The sequence below is a fragment of the Hermetia illucens genome, chromosome 3 (assembly GCF_905115235.1).
Source record: "Hermetia illucens chromosome 3, iHerIll2.2.curated.20191125, whole genome shotgun sequence".
NCBI classification, from domain to species: domain Eukaryota; kingdom Metazoa; phylum Arthropoda; class Insecta; order Diptera; family Stratiomyidae; genus Hermetia; species Hermetia illucens.
This window is the reverse complement of record NC_051851.1, coordinates 92,092,846-92,114,036: the sequence shown is the minus strand read 5'-3', so window position 1 is coordinate 92,114,036 and position 21,191 is coordinate 92,092,846. Positions and strand designations below refer to the sequence as shown.

Sequence of the window (21,191 nt, the reverse complement as noted above, 5' to 3'; positions counted from 1 at the left end):
CCCATTTGTAAAGCAGTATCGTTCCGGAACCTAGACTCAGCTTGCGCGTTAGCATTGGCCTTGAGTTGTAATATAAGTTGTTCACATATTTTCATTATGTGCATTTTCTATATCATTTTTCTGTCCAAATAAACCCTCAAGTATTAGGTTGTTGCAAATGAAATGTCGGATATTTGAGTAAAATTTCAAAAAACTACAGCTTTTATGAAAATTAATTTTATTAGTCAAAATAAGAACCAGCAGCTTCAATGCACTTCTCCCAACGAGATACAAGGGCATTTATTCCAGTTTCGTAAAAGTCTGGGTTTCTAGAGCTAAGAAATTCTTCAAAGGCACTTTTGACAGCTACTTCATTGCTGAATTGTTTCCCCGCCAAAAAGTGATCCAAATGCTTAAAAAAGTGATAGTCGGTTGGCGAGAGGTCGGGTGAATATGGTGGATGAGGCAGAGTCTCATATCGTAATTCATTTAATTTTTGGACCGTCATTCTGGAAACATGAGGTCGGGCGTTATCATGGAGCAGTATCACTCCATCTCTGTTGACCAATCTAGGCCGCTGAACACGTAATTTCTCGTGCATTTCATCAAGTTGGGCACAATATTTCTCTGCATTAATTGTTTCACCACGCTCCAAAAACGAATAATGAATAATTCCAGATGCAGACCACCGAACAGTTACCATTACCTTCTTCGGGTGAAGGCTCGGTTTTGGCATGTGTTGTGGAGGCTGATCGGCATCTAGCCATTGCGCTGATCTGCGACGGTTGTCGTACAATATCCACTTTTCATCGCATGTCACTATTCTGCGCAAAAAGGGATTGTTCCTGTTGCGGTTGAGTAGAGAACTGAATATTTCCATTCGCAGCGCCATGTTTTGCTCGTTGAGTTCATGCGGAACCCACTTATCAAGCCTCTTCACCTTTCCAAGCTGTTGTAAGTGCCGAGATACTGTCGAATAGTGTACGCCTATTTTGTCTGCAATGTCACGAATCGATGATCGGGGATCAGATTCCACTATCAAACGCAACTCGTCGTTGTCGATCGATGGTCCTGGGTGTCCACGAGGTTCACTTTGGAGGGTCATGTCGCCTGATCGGGATTTTTCGAACCACCGCTGTGTCGTTCGTTCGTTTGCTGCGTCAGCTCCAAATGCTCTGCAAATGTTTCTGGTTGCCTCCGCTGCGTTGTGACCTAGTTTAAATTCATATAGAAAAAGTAGACGTTTTGACTCCCTTCCATGCTTTTTTCTTTGAGTTTTACTTGGAACTTCAATGACGATTGAAACTGAAATGACTCCTTGATCGAACGAACGACTATTTATACTCAATTATCCCATACCACCAGAGTCACCTTGCGGCAGTTTTAAACATTAAAATCATAACTAACTTCACTTCATTGAAAAATCCGACATTTCATTTGCAACAACCTAATACTTATAGTAACTACCTTAGTTTGTGGAATTTTTCAACTATTAAATAAAATAAATTTTCACCTGTGTAAACCTGTTTCGCTGCTTTTTAGCTACATTTATATTTACCTGTCTTTTATTAGCCAACTCCAGTCAATGTGAGAGATCAAGTTCACTATATCGTCAAACAAAAAGTGACTAAGCTATGGGTGTTTGGATAAGTTTGGCTTCCTTGAATTTAACCTAAAGAGCGGCTATGAAACTAGCTGGCCAATAAATTACAAAAGTCCTTAAGGAGGTAACCCACAATCTCCCCATTTAATCCATCATGCGTTACTTTTTAAAATACCTGAGATACATCCAGAAATAATCCCATGGAGTATCTACGTTTTAGTTTCTATGGGTATTCGCATAATTTGTGTGTTCTTTCAAGTCCCATCTGTAATCAAAAATGACTTGTCGGCGTTAGGAAGCAGGAGCATTTTATTTACCAAGAGCCCTTCAAATAATATCAAAAGTATTGGAAGGAGACTAACTGACCTGCACGGCTCTACGTTCGATGTATCGGTATCGATGTATCAGTGCCATTTCGGTAGGATTATTATACGAGCATGCCATGAGTGAGCTGGATGGTGATTTGAGGGCCACGCGGTTCCATCCAGATCAGGCCTTTGACCGCGCAAAATAGCACAACCGAGACCCCGTGTTTGAAATCTGAAGAAGAAGCAGACATCGACGCATAAGGAAACTTTCACAGATACATGAATTGCGCTATCAGTGCCAGTCAAAGCTTGTCTAGCTTGATGAGATTTTTTGATAGCCTGTGCTATGGAAGTGAAATGGAGAATATCCATCGTGCTATCAAATTTACATCCAGTTGGATGTACTCCAGATCAAGCTGAAACTCGCAACACATCACTTATTCATCGAAAATGACTAGGTAACCTGTGTAAATTTGTCTTCAAACTACGTAATAGTAATGGTCGTTGGCATCACAATCCAATTGGATCTGGGCCTTGAAGTAGTTTAGTATAGGGCTACAGTACACCATAGAAGGCAATATGGTCAGCATGGCACTCGTCCGTCATTACTATCCTAATTTGACTCAGGTACTCATTCAAAGCCGAGTCGACTGTTATCTGAATTTCAGTCACGATGCAAATTCTTCTCCCACCAATAAGATTTGAATCGCTGCTACAGATTAACGCTCCAACTAACGCACTTGAACTAACATCTTCCTGCATGATTAAAGTAATGTTGGCTATATCATGCAGCAGAACCCACTATCCCAAGATGGATGACGAGTGGGTCGCTCCAGGAGGACATGGCGCAGAACAATCAAAGAGCAATGCAAGCGTCTCGGGAAGTTCTGAGGGGAATTAAAGCACACGTCGGCGAACCCTTATCAAGGGCGCGTAGGCATGGTTGATCATATATAATTCTGTCTCAATCGTCAGCAAGTAGCTGAGGTACACTTCAATTTTGATATACCTACATCTAACTAGCAATTCAAAGAAATTAATTCTTATATTTACTCTTATTTCAGATACTGTCAACTCCTAAAAATCTATCAACATGGGATCTTTACCGCAACTCTCAATTGTGAAAGGTGTCCAACGGGAGCTAATACCAAAAAAATTACACAAACTCTTCGAATCAAACCTTGAATCATGCAAAAACAAAACAGCCTTATCCTTCATAGAAAACATAAACCTAGACCCAACTGAAATCGACTACACAACATTAAATGAAAACGCAAATCAAATCGCCAGGTTAATAATTTCGCAGGCCAAACAACATGAACTGAAGCCCAACCAAGATGGAGACTGGATTGTCTCAGTTTGTATGCAACCAACTGAAAAATTGGTAACGATTCTACTAGCTATATGGAAATCTGGAGCAGCCTACCTGCCCATGGATCCATCATTCCCAGCGAATCGTATGCAGCATATCAGAAAAGAGGCCCAACCTTTCCTTATTATCTGTGATGACGATGTTGATGGTCAACAATTTGAGCCCACAATAACTTTAACAGTTGAAGAATGCTTCGATAAACGATTGGAATTTGCAAATAGCAACATTGATTCATCTGAATTGTTCAATTCCACAGAGAACGATTTGGCTATAGTATTATACACATCGGGAAGTACTGGAGTTCCAAAAGGTAACTGCATGCATTTTTCCTGCAGTCAGGACGTAATTATATAACTTCCTCTCCACTTGTTAGGCGTTCGACTCCCCCATGCAGTTATCCTTAACCGACTTCAATGGCAATGGAACCAGTTCCCTTATTCTGCAACAGAAAAAACAGGATGCTTCAAAACCGCACTGACGTTTGTGGATTCAGTGTCGGAAATTTGGGGGCCTTTGCTAAATGGTAAGTATAAAAACACCCAAACGCTAAGGAATATTGCTTTCATAAAGTCACTCAGTTGAGCCTAACATTTGAAATGAGGAGATTACAATAAAATACGCTTTCCATTTTCTACTTTCAGGCATGCGACTCATTATCGTTCCAAAGGCAATTACCAAAGATCCTGAACAACTCGTCGATGTTCTCGATCTATACAAAATTGAAAGGCTTGTCTTAGTCCCTACACTTTTACGATCACTTCTCATGTATCTTTCTATGACAACAAAACCAAATGCGTTAAAAGGTTTAAAGTCATGGATCTGCTCTGGTGAACCTCTTGCGCTGTCATTAGCAAAGGAGTTCTACCATTACTTTGAAGAAGGCAAACAATGTTTATACAATTTCTATGGATCAACAGAAGTAATGGGGGACGTTACGTATTTCGCATGCGAGAGCTCAAAACAATTAAACAGTTTAGAAAGGATTCCAATCGGTAAGATATATCGAAGTTGCATTATAACAAATTGAAAGTAATTTTTTCTTTTCTATGTTTTCCTTTTTAGGGTACCCCGTAGACAACACCGTGGTCTACCTTTTGGACGCCGAATTAAGGCCTGTTAAAACTGGAGAGATTGGCGAAATATACGTGTCTGGCTTGAATCTTGCTGATGGCTATGTAAACGGAAGGGATCCACATCGTTTCTTGAAAAACCCACTGGCAGTTGACACAGGTAAAATAGAGCTCCGATATGCAAATACAATTCCGCTTTTCCAAGACCTAGCAAACAATGCTTATCATTTTTTCCTTATAGATTATTCACGGCTTTACCAAACTGGTGATTTTGGGTCTTTAAACAAAGGGGTCATTATGTTCGAAGGACGAACTGATTCGCAAATCAAGATTCGAGGCCACCGAGTGGATTTAAGTGAAGTTGAAAAAATTCTACTCACCATCGATGCGATTGACAAGGCTATAGTGCTATGTTACAATGCTGGCGAAATCGATCAAGCTTTACTGGCTTTCATCACTATGAAAAGGGGTGAGAGGTGCTACTGTGGGTTAGACATAGAGAGCCTTCTGAAGAGCAAACTGACAGACTACATGATTCCACACGTAATCGTTATGGAAAGCATTCCCCTGTTGGTCAACGGGAAGGTAGACAGACAGTATTTGCTGAAGACGTATGCCGAGTCGAATAATAACAGTAAGTTATTATCCCATGAAGTCGATTGACGTGCATAGTTAAATTTGGAATTTTCTCCGAACTTTAGACAATAGTACAGAAATCGAGGTGGATTATGCAGCAGTCCCAGAAAATCTCATGAACGTAGCAAGAGACCTATTTGAAATCGTCGGACAAGTTATAGGCAGATCAGCTCGCACGAAACTTTCAGTCTCCAGCAATTTTTATGAAATGGGTGGAAATTCGTTGAATTCTATTTACACAGTCACGCAGCTCAGGGAAAGGGGCTATTTTATTAGCATTACTGAATTTATAGCAGCCAAAAATTTCGGGGAAATTCTACACCAGATATCTAAAACTGAAATTACCCTACAGGAAGACAGTCATGATAAATATTTGAAAATGCAAGCGACCCCCCTTACAATCGATGATCAACAAGCAACTATTGAGTGAGTACCGAGTAAACGGCTATATCCTGAAAGAGTTTAGAAACTAAGAAGCAATTTACTTCCAGTATCATCACATCCAGTTTCTACGGAAAAGCCGATCTTGAACATTGGTTGATAGACGAAATTCACCCTGAAGATTATGCGAATATATTGAAGGTGATTACTGACTGTCGACTGCAGTCCCTTTCAATAAACTATAACTGAAAAATGTACTTCCAGGAAATTTGGGAAGTCCTAGTCGAAAAAGATCTAAGTTTCATGATCAGGGATGAAAACGGTCGCCCCATAGGAGTTGCATTGAATTTTGATGCCCGCGATGAACCCGAAGTAAACATAGAAAGCAAATTACAAGTGATATTTGAATTTTTGGAGTACTTGGAAGGTCCAATAAGGTAACCCGGGATATATAGTATATTGTAGAAACTAACTGAATATCTTTTTTGCATAACCAGGGACAACCAGCTTCCACCAGGTGCTAATCAAATATTACACTCTTTCATGATGGGCACAGTTGAAGATCTAAATGCACAAGAAAATGTTGCTGTGATAAATTTCATGGAAGATCAGGTCCTCAGCCTGGCGAAAAGGAAGAACTTTGCAGGCATTTTCACAACAAATACGAATCCTTTAACACAGGTAAAATATTTTTGATTTGAATGCTGTTCGAACGCTTGATTTGAACCTCCGTTTCCTACTTTAGCAACTCGGCACAAATGTATATAATTATGAGATTCTGCTGGACTATCAAGTCAACCAATATGTATACAGTGATAACTACAAGCCCTTCGGAGCTGCCCCTGACAGTCAACGAGCAATTGTCCATTGGAAGGATATACGGGATAAATGAAAGCTAGAAGCTAGTTGTAATATAATAGGCACTAAATTATTTTTAAATTATATTTATGTAAATAGCATTTACAGTATTCGATATGTGTTATTAATTTTAGAATAAAATACTTCGCAAGCAAACAATTAAATGTTTATTTATTCAGTTGTTTGGCAAAAAGGAGAATAAACAGAATAATTCCAAATATATAATGTCCTCAGAGAGTAAGAAAGTATAAATATATTTCAAGCACATCGCACATTTTCGGTCGTACTGCATGCCTGTTCCTCCTCGATTCGGTTCTCGGTTCTTGCGCTACTTTGGAAATCTTCAATTAAAGAAAAGCAGTTTCATCATCGGCCTATTACGCTTCGTGCAGCCAGCGCCTCACCAAATCCCCTTTTGTTCGCTCGTATTAACAATTAGCCTGGGGTTGCGTCGTTATTAACCCTGGCGTGTTATCATCGCTGACGTCCACTCTGCCATTATCGGCGGGGATTTTCTGACGCATCACGGTTTGCTGATTGGTGACATGATTAAAAAATTGATTAACTTGCTAACTGGCATCGTTTCTAAGGGCAGTTTCGTAGCAGCCTGGCCTGACGAACTAGACATTCGATACTCAATATTGATGAACGAATTCAACGTCATATGTACGCCGCACAGTTCATCTCCCCAGCTAAGGAGAAATTCAACCTCCTGCAGGAGCAGAGTGTAGTAGGCCCCCCATCCAGTCAGTGGGCCAGCCTACTTGACCTCGTTCCAAACTCGATTGGAGGCGAATTACGGGGGACTGCAAACGAATAAATGCTTGCACTACTCCGGAAACTGGCGCTTACCAAACAAAAAATAACGACGATTGATTGAAAATGTATGCAACTTTATATATATTCAAATAAAACGCCAAATACAACCCGTAAAGTAGCCTTCTATTCGTTCCTACCGATTCTAAAAGTCGACTGCATGCGCATGAAAGCAAGACTCCGAATAAACGATAATAAGACCTGTACCATGCTACGAATGTGAAATATGGACCCTAAAAACTTCCAAAAAACTGGTTAACACATTCGAGAGAAGGGTCCTGATGAGGATAATAGGAGGTAAACGAGAGGACGACCAATGGTGAACCAGACACAATCACGAGTTGCAATAATCAAACTTCGGAAGTTGCAGTGAGCTAATCACGTTTAACATATGGGTCATAACTGAAAAGATATTCGCAGGGAGAACAGAAGAACGAAGACTGGATTCAAAACCCTGCATACGCTGAGTAGGTTCTGTTGGCAAAGACAACGCATCACTGCCCGGATTTCGAAATTGGGAGGGGCATTCGATGAATTGAGATGTTTGGTCAAACCCCGAAATGTGCTGTATATCCTCGACAATGATGATTCCGGATCAATACACACTACCGATCGTTGAGGACCTACTTCAAGAGATCAAACACCGAAAAGGACCTTCCATTCCAATTTATGCGCTTATCGATGGGGTAAGTCAACGCGGGTCAGTCTCTCCAACGCACAATGTACTGTCTTCTGCACACCTGCCCATTCGCAAGATGCTACCTAGATGTTATATCCATCGCCTCGAACGACCATGTGTTGCGTCAACCCTTCGAGATTCTATGCAAAGCGAGGCTTCCCCTTAAACACGATAAGTGCGTCCTCGATGAGACCCATGCTGAATATTGCGATTAAATCATATCCAAGGATGAAATCAAACCTGCGGCACACATGTGGGCTAGAGGCGGAGTTTTCCGAAACCCGAGTCCGTCCTTGAACATCACCGTCTCCTCGGCATTTCTACCACTGCTGAATTCCCAATTTTATGGAAATCATGGCTCCATGCACCTACTTAAAGAACTGTCAACCAAACCAACAATGGAAACAGAGAGACATTCCAGCGAAGAAAAGTGGTGCTTTCCACAGCCGCGCGACCACATTCTTCCTACAAGATAATCTGTTGTCTTTGAGGACCGACACTTCCAGCACGGTCATCGGTGCGACACTTGAGCAGGGGCTTCCTTTGAGTACCTGCAGGCCATTAGGTTTCTTTTCGAGAAAGTTGAGTATTAGAACACTTCATTCAAGTCGGTAATGGTAAACTGCAGTACACTATAGGAGGCAATGAGATCAGCAATTGCGGTCGGTCGAGATTTTTAACCTTATTTGAAACAGGTACACATTCACAGTTGAGTCGACCCTCTGCCACCAGTGAGATTTGAACCACGACCTTCCGTTATGGCAGCCCAGCGCTCTATCTACTTGAGCCATCTGGACACTGCCGTATATGCTATAATACAATTAAACAGTTTTACCGTATAACCGAAGGACGTCTTTTCACGGGTTACACGGATCACCGCCTTCTTATATACGCAGCATTACAAAGTTTAGACAAGCCACATCATGGCAAGCTCCCTAGTTGGATTTCCTCCCACAACAAGTCACGCTGTGTTACATCAAGAGAGAGGATAACATCTTCACTGATGCTCTTTCACGCACGTGTACCGGCCAGCAATAATCAGCCCCCAGGTAGTCGGTAAGGCACAGACGGCTGATGTAGAGATGTCGCATCCCTTTAGTTCTACCTCGCTAAACCCCTTTTGTGTGATACATCTACAGATAGTGTCAGGGCATATCTCCTAGCCACACATCGTAAAATAGCTTTCGACGTGCTCCACAGCAGGTCTCATCCGAGAGTAGAAGCTATGACACGCAGTATAATACAAAGATTCGTATAAAAGGGTATAACAAAGGACATCGCACGATGAACAATGCAGTGTCAGCCCTGTTAGCGCGTCAACCACTCGCCACTTGCTAAGTTCGTCGAGCTAGACGCACGTTTTGAGTATTTGTGCAGAAACCTTATTGAGCTTCTTTTGTTGTAGAGGTATGAAAGTCCTGGGAGGGGTTTAACGTGAGTACCTGCCGTGAAGGCATAATCCCACGGTCCTCTTCGGACGCGGATTGATTTTGTGACCACAATCAGAGCCCCGCCATGCAAGCACAGCGGTCCTGGTTTATACTGAGTGCAGGCTCAGCATTCATACCAGTGGATGCGAGGCCTATCTAACACCTCTGCCGCAACTAAGGAGTACGGCACCGAGTTGTACAGCGCAACTCCACGCTTGAGCTCCGAAGAGCTCTGCCCGCGATATAGGCATAACCACAACCACCATGAAACTCCCACTAGGGGGCCAACCGCAAATAACCGGGCCGAGAACACATTCTCCAGGAATTCTCCTGGAGCATATGCTCTCAGAGGGCCATCCCGGTTCCCATGGTACCAGATAACCTCCGGTGAGGCTTCGTGGCAGAGCCACTTCAGATGAGTCCCTTGCAGACTCGGGTCTGATCGCCCTCCTCGAGTACATGGGGTTGTAGGGGTATCAAAATTGTCTTACATATACATTTCTGGGGCGGCAGAATTCGCGGCATTCGAAATTTATTTCGAATACTGCGAATACCAACGGTCAGATGGCGCCACCGCGCTCTCCACTCGGTTCAGACCTCGCCAAATGCGTGGAGATCAGAAAGTGCCATGAAAAAATGACATGGCGTAAAAAAAGAAAAGAGAAACCAAGGAGTAGAGTCTGCCGTCACTCTTTAAACATAAGTAATTTTAAATAAAGTTTAATAGTTGCATAAATTTTATAATTTAATAATTACTCCATGATAAAATAATTTTTATTTTAACCAATAATTTAAAATAAAATATATTATGAAAAAAGACAAATTTGAAATGATGTCATTTGGTGAACATTCTTAGTAATTTGAATTACTATAAAATTGCTGACCCCGATAGAAACTACAGAAGTGGTAAAGGTACAATTGAATCTCCGCGGCTGCTGTGTTTCCCGAGTATTTCCCACGTTTTCAAAGTTCGCCACGCAAATACCAGGAAAGGTTTTGAAGAAAGGTTCTCACGCCTATAACCATGCAACAAACTGCACAAGTACATCACCATTGGCATCAATAAAATCACAGTCTGCGCAAGAACAGACGCCGCTGCAGCAGCCGCTAATACCACTACCGTCGAGTTTTTCACTTCGGAGTACGTCGTTGGTGTTGCTTTCCTTTTCTGCTCGTGCGGTCATTTGAAGGTGCGGCCTGCCGTGTCGTTTAGGGATTTGGCTAACGTCGATATGATCTTCCCACAAGTTCGCGTCATAGTTATTAGTCTTTTAAAATGTCGGTTGACGGCGGAACCCCGAACTGTTGCTCGTGCATTTGGAAGCACAGTTCCAGATGTCCGGGATCACAGCGGACGCGACCCTTTTCAATCACGCGAATTAATCAGGCGCCTGTCAGTAAGTGAGTCAGCAAAACTGGATCACTTGCTGGCAGGCCTAACGTTGGGAGATCGGACTCCCAGCCAATTGCTGCGCGAAATGAAGCAATTTGGTGGGAGTAAGATCGACGACGAGTTGATGAAGTCCCTTTTGCTGCGTCGGCTCCCAGAACCCCGGCGGTCCTCGCGTGTGTCTCAGGTTCCTTGGAGGCACTGGCAGCTGCGGCGCACGAGGTGCACGTACGCCCGCCCATAGCGGCCGTTCAACAGCCATCGGACGAGGTGGGCGACTTAAGGCGCGAAATAGCCGCCTTAACAGCCAGTGTGGCCGAGATGCGGGCGACGCTGGACGCTGAGCGTTCGGGCGCCAGATCACGAGCTTACTCGCGGTCTGCCACCCGAAAAGGGCGATCAGGTAGCAGGTTGTCAGGACAGTCCACGGACCGAGGGATTTACCAGTACCACCGCAGATTCGGCGATAAAGCCACTAAGTGTACAATCCCTCGTAAATTCACGCCTGCCGCAAAAAAACTAGGTCCGCGGGGGGTCCTGGCGACGGCCACCCGCAATGCGGCGCCACGTCGCCTAACAATTTACGACCCTCTCAGCAGGCGCAACTACCTCGTGGATACTGGCGCGGAGGTTTCGGTTCTTCCGAACCCCAGCATCATAAACTATTTCCACAATCCCTGAAACTAGCAGCGGTAAATTCCTCCCGTATCAACAACTACGGATATAGGCAAGTGGACGTGAGTCTTGGCTTGCGTAGGACGCTTTCGTGGCGTTTCCTCCTGACGGATGTCAGCTTCCCCATACTAGACGCAGCCTTCTTGTGTCACTATGGATTGCTAGTAGACTTGCAAAACAAGTCTCTTATAGATTCCACGACCAACCTTAATTCGTCCGGACAAATGGTACCTTATCCAGGCAATAATCTTTCCGTTCTTTTGGAAGACATTACCGACTCTCGTGTTCGGGCACTTCTCCAAAAGTTCAGCCAGATTACTGCCGAGTGTAGTCTCTCCAAACCAGTGAAGCACAATGTGTAACACCACATTATCACTACTGGTTCCCCGATCTTCTCGAAGGTGCGTCCTCTACCATCCCATCCGTGGCTATTGCACGGAAAGAGTTTGAACAACTCGTTCAACAGGATATCTGCAGGCTCTCAAACAGCTGTTGGTCTTCCCCACTGCATATGGTCCCTAAGCCAAACGGCGAATGGCGCCCACGTGGGGATTACAGAAGGCTAAATGCACAGATTGTTCCTGACCGATATCCAATTCCACTCATCCACGACTTTGCGCATCACCTCGCGAATTGCCGCATCTTTTCGACCTTGGACTTAACCAAGACTTATCATCAAATCCCTGTAGCTCCAGAAGACATTCCACAGACGGCAATATGCACACCCTCTGGACTCTTCGAGTTCACCCGGATGACTTTCGGATTGTGCAATGAGGCGCAAACCTTTCAAAGGTTCATCCACTCGGTCCTGCGAAACCTCGACTTCTGTTTCGTATATTTGGATGATGTTTTGGTCGCTCCTTCCTCAGAGTCTGAGCACTTAGCCCATCTCGAATGCATTTTTCAACGTCTCCTTGAGGCCGGGTTAGTCCTAAACGTTGAGAAATGTAAGTTCCTTCAAACACAGGTGAGATTCCTCGGCCACTCCATTTCCCCTGAAGAAATACAGCTCGACTATGACAAGGTGCAAGCGATTACAAGCTTCCCGCGTCCGAAAACTGTAAAGGATTTGCGGAGGTTCTTGGGCATACTAAACTTCTATCGTCGTTTCCTGCCCAAGGCCGCCCAACACCAATCCGTTTTGAACGCGTACTTGTCTGGCCCCAAAACTAAGGACACGAGAGATCGCGTGGTCTGAAGAAGCTGTCCGCGCGTTCAATAAACCCCGACAGCAACTGGCTGAAGCTACACTCTTGGCATTTCCTCTGCAAGATGCACCCTTGCCGTTTTTATTGATGCCTCTGACACCGCAGTAAGTGCCGCTCTTCACCAAAAGGTGAATCACGTCTGACAGCCGTTGAGCTTCTTCTCCAGACAGTTAAACCCCGCTCAACGGAACTACAGCACTTACGATCGAGAACTGCTCGCCGCATATTTGAGCATTAAGTATTTCCGCTTTTCCCTTGATGACAGGCCGTTCACAGTGCTCACGGACCATAAGCCTCTCACATATGCTTTGAAACAAAAGCCCAATAAAGTGTACCCTCGTCAGCTTCGACACCTCACTTTATAAGCCAGTTCACGTCTGACATACAACACGTGTCCGGCAAGGACAACATAGTTGCCGACGCTTTGTCACGTGTCTCCGAGGTTAACATCCCCGCCTCACTCCACTTCTCGGCTATTGACAAGACGCAGGAGGATGACGCAGTACTTCAGAGCCTCAAATCCAACCCCAAATACAAATTTCGGGAGTTGCCCATCTTCGGCTCGAATCTCTCTGTGCTGCGAAGACCCGGAAAAGGGACCTCGGCCTTACATTCCGACCACCTTTCGCAAGGAAGTGTTCCACGCGGTTCACGACTTAGCGCATCCAGGCATCAGGTCAATAAATCGATTAGTCACCGATAAATACTTCTGGCCCTCCATGAACAAGGATATCAATTCCTGGGCCAGAGAGTTCCAGAGCCTCGATCACTTCAAAAATCTTTCAGGAATGTAAAAATCGACTGAACTCTGCTTCTAGATTTAATACGATGAAACTACTCTAGGTATCCGGTCATTGTGGTATAGAAGGAAATGAAATCTCGGATGCTTTAGCAAAAGAGGGTTCAACTTCCTTCATGCCCGGACTGGAACCAGTAATTGGGGCGTCAGTAGTATTAGCTAATTCTGCTACCAAAACCTGGGAACAAGCTTCCCATGACAGGTGGCTGAGCCTCCATACTGCTAAACAGACCAAACTCTTCCTGTCAAAATCAAACAAAGCATACTGCAAAGTTTATCCAGTCGAAAAGCAAGAAAACTTGCAGAAGTATTGTAGGCAATCTGACTGGCCATAATTCACTAGTTGAGCATATGTTCAGAATAGGAATTCTCCAAGATGATACGTGTCCAATGAGCGGGTAGCATCGCATCCACTAACGGAAATCCTGTGATACATAAACGAATCCGGGATATCCCGCTAGACTCGGCTAGGGCTCCCTCGCCCCCACTTCAAACACACGTTCCCAAAGTAATTGAGAAAATAAGAAGTTACTCTAATTACCAATAATTTTATTTCTATTTATAGCTATATAATCTATACAGTTAGTTATAATGGTTTATTAAACATTTAAATTTTTATATCTTTTTCATTTTTTAATTGCCTATCTAATTTCATAGAATTTAAACTCATAGTCGATAACTAGATTGTTTTTATATTCCTCTTCCTCTTTTTTATCAGTGAGTGTATGATGCGGCGACAATCCAAGAACATAAGGGGTAGCATACGCTCTCCTAACAAATGTATGTGTGTATGCTCATATAACAACGAATAGTTCAGTTATGAAATAGCCAAACTCTATATTACCACCGAGTTCTGCGTTTGCGTTAAATTTGAGTCTTGATTTGATTGTTGCGTTGTCTGCGATGACTGGTCTAAGCGCCTGTAATTCTGGAATGTTTTCCATTCGCCGGTATTGTAGTCCAATCGGATAAGCGACTCTACTAACATTAATGCTGAACTGTTGTCTTCTTGTTTAACGTGTTCCTGAAAGAGACAAGTCGTGAGTCCTCTGGGAGTTTTTCTAAAGTTTACTGCATCCTACCTCTGTCTCTCCTAACTTAATAACGATCACATTTTCTGGATTTGGACGCGGATTTTCCCTCAAGCCTGCCATAAAGCCCAATATAAGAGCCTTGTCGGGACGGTTGACTCTGTTTGCTTTCCGGAACATTTCATGCGCTTTGATCACATGTTCATTCTGCAAAATAAGTTCATAATGAATCGAAGAGTAAATAACAAGCTGCCTCTGAACTTTTTGACATTTTTTCTCGCATAACTTACCGACAAAGACAACCCCTTCCTTTGAGGCTGCTGCTGCTGGGACTGCGATTGAGACACTTGTATCTGCGTTTGCTGTTGCTGCTGGTGTTGGGTTTGTTGTTGTTGCTGCTCCTGGAGCTGCTGTTGCTGCGTTATAATTGTCTGCCGATCTTGTTGCTGCTGGATGATAATTCGTTGTGGCCTTATTTGGGCTTGAGGCCGCGGTTGTGAAATAATCGTTCGTTGTATTGGTTGCTGTTGCTGGACAACTGGTTGACTGTTTTGCACTTGCACTAGCTGTGGCTGCTGACCAGGCCGATGGAGCAGAGTTAGACCTTGCGGGAGCGTTGTTAATCCGCTTTGCACATTTGTTGTCAACACAGGCCGAATTATAGTTTGTTGTTGTGGCTGTAATGGTATTTAAAAAAAAATTCAGGACGAATTTGATTGATAGTTAATTGCAGAAGCAATAATGGTCGGATAGTTGCAGCTGAACTCTGACATTTATTGCAATTCAAAATACTCGTTATCAAACTTACACTTAAAATCGTTTGTACTGTCTGCGTTTGCGGCTGCTGTTGCTGTAGATTATGCGATGCAATTACTACTGGCACATTAACGCTCTGCGTAAGATTATTCGTTGGAATAAGGGCTGGAAGCTGCTGGGTCGTGCTGTTTTGTTTAATCGTATTTTGTGGGACGACCGTTTGCGTTGGCGATTTCACCAGTCCTCCCTGAGGTCCTGTCGTCACAATCGTGGCACCTCCCAAGTTACTCAAGCCTTGCACATTTCCCAGGGGTATTTGTTGATACACATCACCTCCGACACTTCGCAGAATCACACCCTTCTGCGCCAAGATAATTGTTTTGCCTTTCACATTCATGCCGGGTGACATCACAACCTGAGCAAATTTGGGAGACTGCGTGGCATTTGAATTCGAAACCACCGTATGAGTTTGAATTTGCTGTGGTTGGAATTGTTGTTGTTGACTTTGCTGTTGTTGCTGCTGCTGCAGTTGGGCTTGAATATGCTGCGCTTGAGCCGCTTGTGAAGCAGGTTGAATAGTGACCGCCCTATTCGGCAAATTCACATTGAGAAGCGATGGCTGTTGCGTAGCAATCAAAGGAGGAGGCTGGCTTTGCACATTTGTCGCTCTAGACGTGTTTCCTACCATAACTGGAATCCCCTGAGATTGTTTGAGAACGATTTTCGTTGGTTGTTGGTTAACTTGAGATGGAACCCCCTGCGTTTGTACAATTGTTTGAAGTGGACGCGTCTGGGTGAACGACGTAAGTGAAGGAATCGTGGTAGTGTTTGATGTTAGTATTATTTGGGTAGGCTGCCGTGGAGGTGTTGTGGATTGCATGCTGGAGGACACGACCGGTATCGTAGGCGATGTTACCTTTATTTGTGTTGGTGACTCCACCTTAGTTACTGTTTTTGCTGGTTGAATGATAGTCTGTGATAATATTATAGGACTGCCACTCGTTTTCGGAACCGAAGTTACTGGAAGATTTCGGATTGTGCTCGTTTGTGTTTGTTGAGAATTTGACAAAATTATGCGCTTTTGTTGTGGAGGCGTTAAAGTAATGGACACAGTTTCGGATGTTAACTGGCTTTGCGAAGACTTAGGCGTTGTTATGATAGTTCCGTTTATGGGAGGCGTTTGATTTGATACAGATAATCCCATCGGTCGTAGGGGCGATGATATACTTTCCGAATTTGGTTCAACCAGCTCTTGTTTTATCATTCCTATTTCTTGCTTTATCACCCCCATTTCTTGCTTTATCATTCCATCCTCTAATTTTATTGCGGTATCCTCAATTTTGGTCGTACAAGTTGATGTGTTTAATATGCTTGGTTGAGACAGAGTTTGACTCACGTTATTCGTCAAAGTACCAACAATATTTGAAGCAGTGCTTGGCGGAGACATTTTAACATTCAATTCCTCTTTGACAATTGATGGCGCGGGCGTTGGAGGCGGCTGTGTATATATCGAACTTGCAGTCAACCCAGCCGCATAATCGGGGGTTATAGAAGTTGTTGTTGGAGATGCAGCTTCCACGGGGACAGCATTTGCAGCCGCTTGCTTTATCTCAAGGGCTTTCTTCTGTTGCTCTTCTAATTCTTGTTGTCGTTTTCGTTTTTTCGCAGCTGCATATCCCAGTGGTTGTTCTGTGAACTCTATTAATTTTATTCCTCCGTCTTTACGCCCGGCCGGAGTTCGAACCATGTTTGGTCGATTTGGAGTTTGATTTGTAGTTGGCGAACGAAACCCTGATGTTGGCACCCTAGACGGTATGCCTTTTAAAGGTGTCGTATCTGTCATTTTCCGCGGCATACCTCGCGAACGTAACGGAATTGTAGGAGCAGAAGCTTTTTTTAAACTCGATTGGGCATCAGCTGATTTTTGTAGTAGCTCCACGCGTAAGTTTGCACTTTTCGGTTTTCTTTTTAATGTGAAATGTTTTATCGGATTTGGTTGCTGACCCACCTGTGAAAGGATTTCTTCATTAGTTAATGCAAATACATGCAATTATCTGATATTAGAGAATAAAGTCAGTACATACGAGCATTTCTCAAGTCATAAAGTAAGAAATCACTACAACGAATTCTCAAAGTAACTGCCAGTTTCGAATTACTGAAAGGGAGACAATAAATTGAAATTTTGATGAATGAAAAATTTTCGTTTCCAATTCCTCCGAGCGTGTAGGACATCTTGAGATAAACATGGACATTTCAAATCTTTCTTCAATAAACATGAGAAAATATATCAGCAAAAATAAACTCTGTTGTTGAACGCCACCACCCTAAACTCTGCTATATTATATTCCTCGGAATAGAAACCACAAATCGATCAAAAATATATGAAAGTTGTTGATGTTTACAAACAGTGGACATTTAAACGGCTATTATAGTCAATATGTGAACTGAACTGGAAGCTAGTGTATAATATTGAATCATAATTTTTAAAAATGTCTACCAATAGCAAAGCAGTAGTAGAGTCAATTGAACCTGGTAGCGAGCAAGCGCCAGACAGACGCGTCATGAACGAACGGACAGAATAACCGAGCAGTGCTTGATCGACAAGAGCAGCACATATCTTGGCAAAGACAACCATTAATGGAGTAGCAAAATTAATGAGTTGTACTTTACACAGGTGAGTATAGGGATCGTCAGAGGAAGCAAAGTATGAAAATAGATAAGTCATAAATACGCTATAATGTGGATATGAATAAAAATTCACAATTAGATATCGGATTTCCTTTATTATCATTTGAAAGAATCAGCAAATAACGGCTGAAATTGTTGTTCAAAAAGCCAAGAGTAACAATTGGGCTGAAAAGTTCGTAGGCAAACACACTGATGAAGGTATTAGTATTAAATCTGTAGGGAAGCTACTTTAACTTCCTGAGTCGACTACCGCTCTCAAGAGGCGTCGCAATTGTTTTAGACGAATTCGTTTGCGATAAAATAAAAGTTTAAATTTTAGAAAACTCGAGGCTTTTAGTATCGCCACATCTGGTGACTCCGAGTACGAACACGATGATCATGCGTCCACTATTGTTCTCGTGCGTATTGCTATAAATCTTCATTTTAATAAGTAGCGATTTGCAGAGTGCGCGTGGTATAGTATCGGACGAAACCAAATTCAAGTACATCATGTAATTTGCGGAGCCCAAGATACTTCCACATGTTATTTCGATAGCGCGAAACCACCCAAAATCCGCAGTCACGCGGTATATACTCTCTGCTTTCGACAAATGGCAGAAACTCAAATTATGGATGCAACTCTACGAACTTTGCTACTTGAGCAACTTCCGGAACAAATTCGAGTAGTCCCCGAAATGGCCGACATAATGTTGCAACTTCAACATCCGGTGAGTTTGTCAGCAGTGGGCAAACCAACTTCGGCAGACAATCGTGGCGTCCCATTAGTGGCGATTACTAATATTCTCGTCAAAATCGAATTGCAACTGCGATTGCGCTAGCGTTCCAACTCGTACTCACGCGAGAATTGACCGAATTGACCGAATCGACGAAGAAAATCGAACGCTCCAGGTAATTTTTGTTATTATCATCGGCGTTTTGGTAAAACGGCCAAAAATTGCCGACCATCGTGCCAGCGGAAACAGCCTGCTAAGCAGCTGGAATACTAAAATCATCATCTTGAATTCAAGGGACCAGAGACGACGACCACCAAGGCCCGTTTACTTATACGTGATAGAAAATCGGGTCTATCTTTTCTCGTTGATACTGGAGTCGACCTTTCGATTCTCCTGCCCAACTTTGCTGAACGACATACAGCACCAGCGAAACTCAAACTTTACGCAGCTAATAATTCTACTATCAGCAAGTTCGGCGAAAAATTCTTCACCTTAGACTTCGGACTCCGACGTTCCCTTAATTGGAACTTCATTATTGCCAATGTAACGCAACCAAATGTAGGGTCAAATTTTCTGCAACATTTTGGTGTGTTTGTAGATTTACGAGGCAAAAGCATCATCGACCAAACAACTAATTTATCACGAGCTGATATGCTTGTGAACATTTCAACGCAATCACCGACCGTTTGCTACACGGCATTCGAAGATGTTCTTAACGAATATAAGGACGATACAATACCAAACGATATTAAAATGGGGCGAAAAACAACATCTTCAATCATATCCTCACCGAAAAACCACCGGTCACTCAGCGCACAAGAAAGCTCTCACCAGAGAAACTATGCGAGGCAAAAGAATTCTATTTCATGGTCTAGCAGGAGATTTGTTAGCCCTCGAGCAGTCAGTGGACCAATCTGCTAAATTTGGTCCCCAAATAGAGCAGACAGTGGATACCCTGCGGCGACTACCGCCGCGATTGTCCCAGATATATACTCTACCGCGCTACTACAAGGGTTTTCACACAATCTAAGTGGAAAAACGTTTTTTACTACGCTAGACCTAACCTGAGCGTATAATCAGATACCAGTTGCGCCGCAGGACATTCCGAAAAACCGCCGTCATAACCCCATTCGGCCTATACGAATTGAAAGTCATGTCATTCAGATTATGGAACGCCACTTAAACATTTCAACGTTACATCGACACAGCTTTACACGGTTTAACTACGCTTACATTGACGACATACTGATTGCTTCTGAATCTGAATCCCGAAGGACATCGAGTACATTTAATGCTCGTTTTTGAAAGGCTTCGACAATTCTGTTTATCTATCAATTTTTGTAGCGACCAGCACTCAAGATGACTCATGATGATTGTGGGTTTTAATCGAAGCCAATTCGCGTACAATGTTTGGGGCATGTTTCTGACTTAGACACAACATATGTGAACAAAAAAAATCCCGATAAATGTGGCGTTGTAAAGTTCCGTTTTCGTTCATTTTACGTAACAGTATCGATTTGTTTTACGATCAAATTTTGTTGTGTCGGCGACAACCGACTGAAAATTTGGACTCGCTGTAGCTCTAAGGTACTCCATGAAGCCGAACTTGCATCAGAGGGAGATCATAATTACTGCTTGGTGGTTTGCAGTCAGTCTCACCCATCAAAGCTTCCTGAATCCAGGCTTGAAGGTTCTGGCAGTGCTCTTCGGACATGGTCTGATCTTGCAGTTGCAAGTTTTGATTGCAAAAGTTGAATGAGTTGGATAATGAAACTGCCTTATTCGCCAACATCGCCAGAGACTCGCTCATCTAGACAACTTTCTTCGTGAGAAAATCTTCAAAGACCCCGCAAATGCAAAATTCCTCAAACGAATTATCATTCCCAGAATTTCAGAATTCAACATGACTGGAATAAATAAAGTGGATTGATTACAATAATTTTTACTGTCTTTTACATTCACTAATCATTTGTCCTTTTTTCTGAACACCTTCAAGATAATCTGAAAGAGGTTCGGGTAGGTAAACGAATTGCAAAGCATCTTTATATTGCTTACAAGACCATAATGAAAAGACTACAAGGCAAGAAGACTTATATACAGGAGGAGTAAATCCAGCGGCAATTGTGTATCTTTGGGGTAGGGACGAGGTAGCTAATTGGTCCGTGACCCATATGGTTAATGTATTGATGTATCGATGGCGATTAGATAGTTTACTTGTGTGTGTTTGCCCACTCCATGTGACAAACCCTAAGCCACATGCTCGCAGCCATGTGTTCGCAAACACGTGGGTACACACCAATGCACTACATCACATACACGGTACAAGCATCAGACCTTATGAGCGGAGTTCTTCTCCCGAAATTACCATCGCGGTCGGAGATATGCAATGATTTTTCTCACCATAAAATTCCAAAGAATGCCAACACAGAGATTTTCGTGTAGAGAAGTGGGTGTTGAACGGTACCTAAAATAAACGACGAAAGGCTGCCCTCTAGGGTTGCTATCGCCACTTCTATGGAGTATATTGATCGACTAACTATTACGCGAACTGCAAAATCTGCCAATACACGATTAATCTTATGGGGAGTCGTGGCTGCTAGTTTTTGATCGAGATCTCGTGTTGATGGTACCTGAGGCATGGGCTTTCAGTAAATACAAATAAAACCACAACGGTATTATTTATAAAAAAGCTGTATTCTAGGCACGAAGCTTCTTTGGAATAAGCATGTAAAGGTAAAGGTGGTAAGTACATATCTCGTGTATTCCCAAATAGCTTTTAAATTGATTCTTATAAAAATT

The 21,191-nt window shown here is 43.0% G+C and overlaps 2 protein-coding genes across 2 annotated transcripts in view; one reads left to right on the top strand and one right to left on the bottom strand.

Annotated features, from left to right (window-relative positions):
• LOC119652533 (mycosubtilin synthase subunit C) overlaps positions 1-6,358 on the top strand; it is a 30,883-nt gene extending 24,525 nt beyond the window's left edge. Inside the window, exons 2-11 of the mRNA XM_038056735.1 lie at positions 2,955-3,572; positions 3,636-3,785; positions 3,904-4,254; positions 4,325-4,492; positions 4,574-4,966; positions 5,034-5,394; positions 5,460-5,550; positions 5,614-5,786; positions 5,847-6,030; positions 6,095-6,358. Coding sequence (XP_037912663.1) covers positions 2,984-3,572; positions 3,636-3,785; positions 3,904-4,254; positions 4,325-4,492; positions 4,574-4,966; positions 5,034-5,394; positions 5,460-5,550; positions 5,614-5,786; positions 5,847-6,030; positions 6,095-6,241 — 2,607 coding nt within the window. The 5' untranslated portion in view covers positions 2,955-2,983 and the 3' untranslated portion in view covers positions 6,242-6,358. The remainder of the gene's footprint in view (positions 1-2,954; positions 3,573-3,635; positions 3,786-3,903; positions 4,255-4,324; positions 4,493-4,573; positions 4,967-5,033; positions 5,395-5,459; positions 5,551-5,613; positions 5,787-5,846; positions 6,031-6,094) is intronic.
• A 7,393-nt stretch (positions 6,359-13,751) lies between these two features.
• The window catches only part of LOC119651963 (negative elongation factor A), a 27,939-nt gene continuing 20,499 nt past the window's right edge, over positions 13,752-21,191 (bottom strand). The window contains exons 3-6 of the mRNA XM_038055825.1: positions 15,044-16,999; positions 14,526-14,912; positions 14,287-14,442; positions 13,752-14,228 (exon numbers count right to left, since the gene is read on the bottom strand). Coding sequence (XP_037911753.1) covers positions 14,040-14,228; positions 14,287-14,442; positions 14,526-14,912; positions 15,044-16,999 — 2,688 coding nt within the window. The 3' untranslated portion in view covers positions 13,752-14,039. The remainder of the gene's footprint in view (positions 14,229-14,286; positions 14,443-14,525; positions 14,913-15,043; positions 17,000-21,191) is intronic.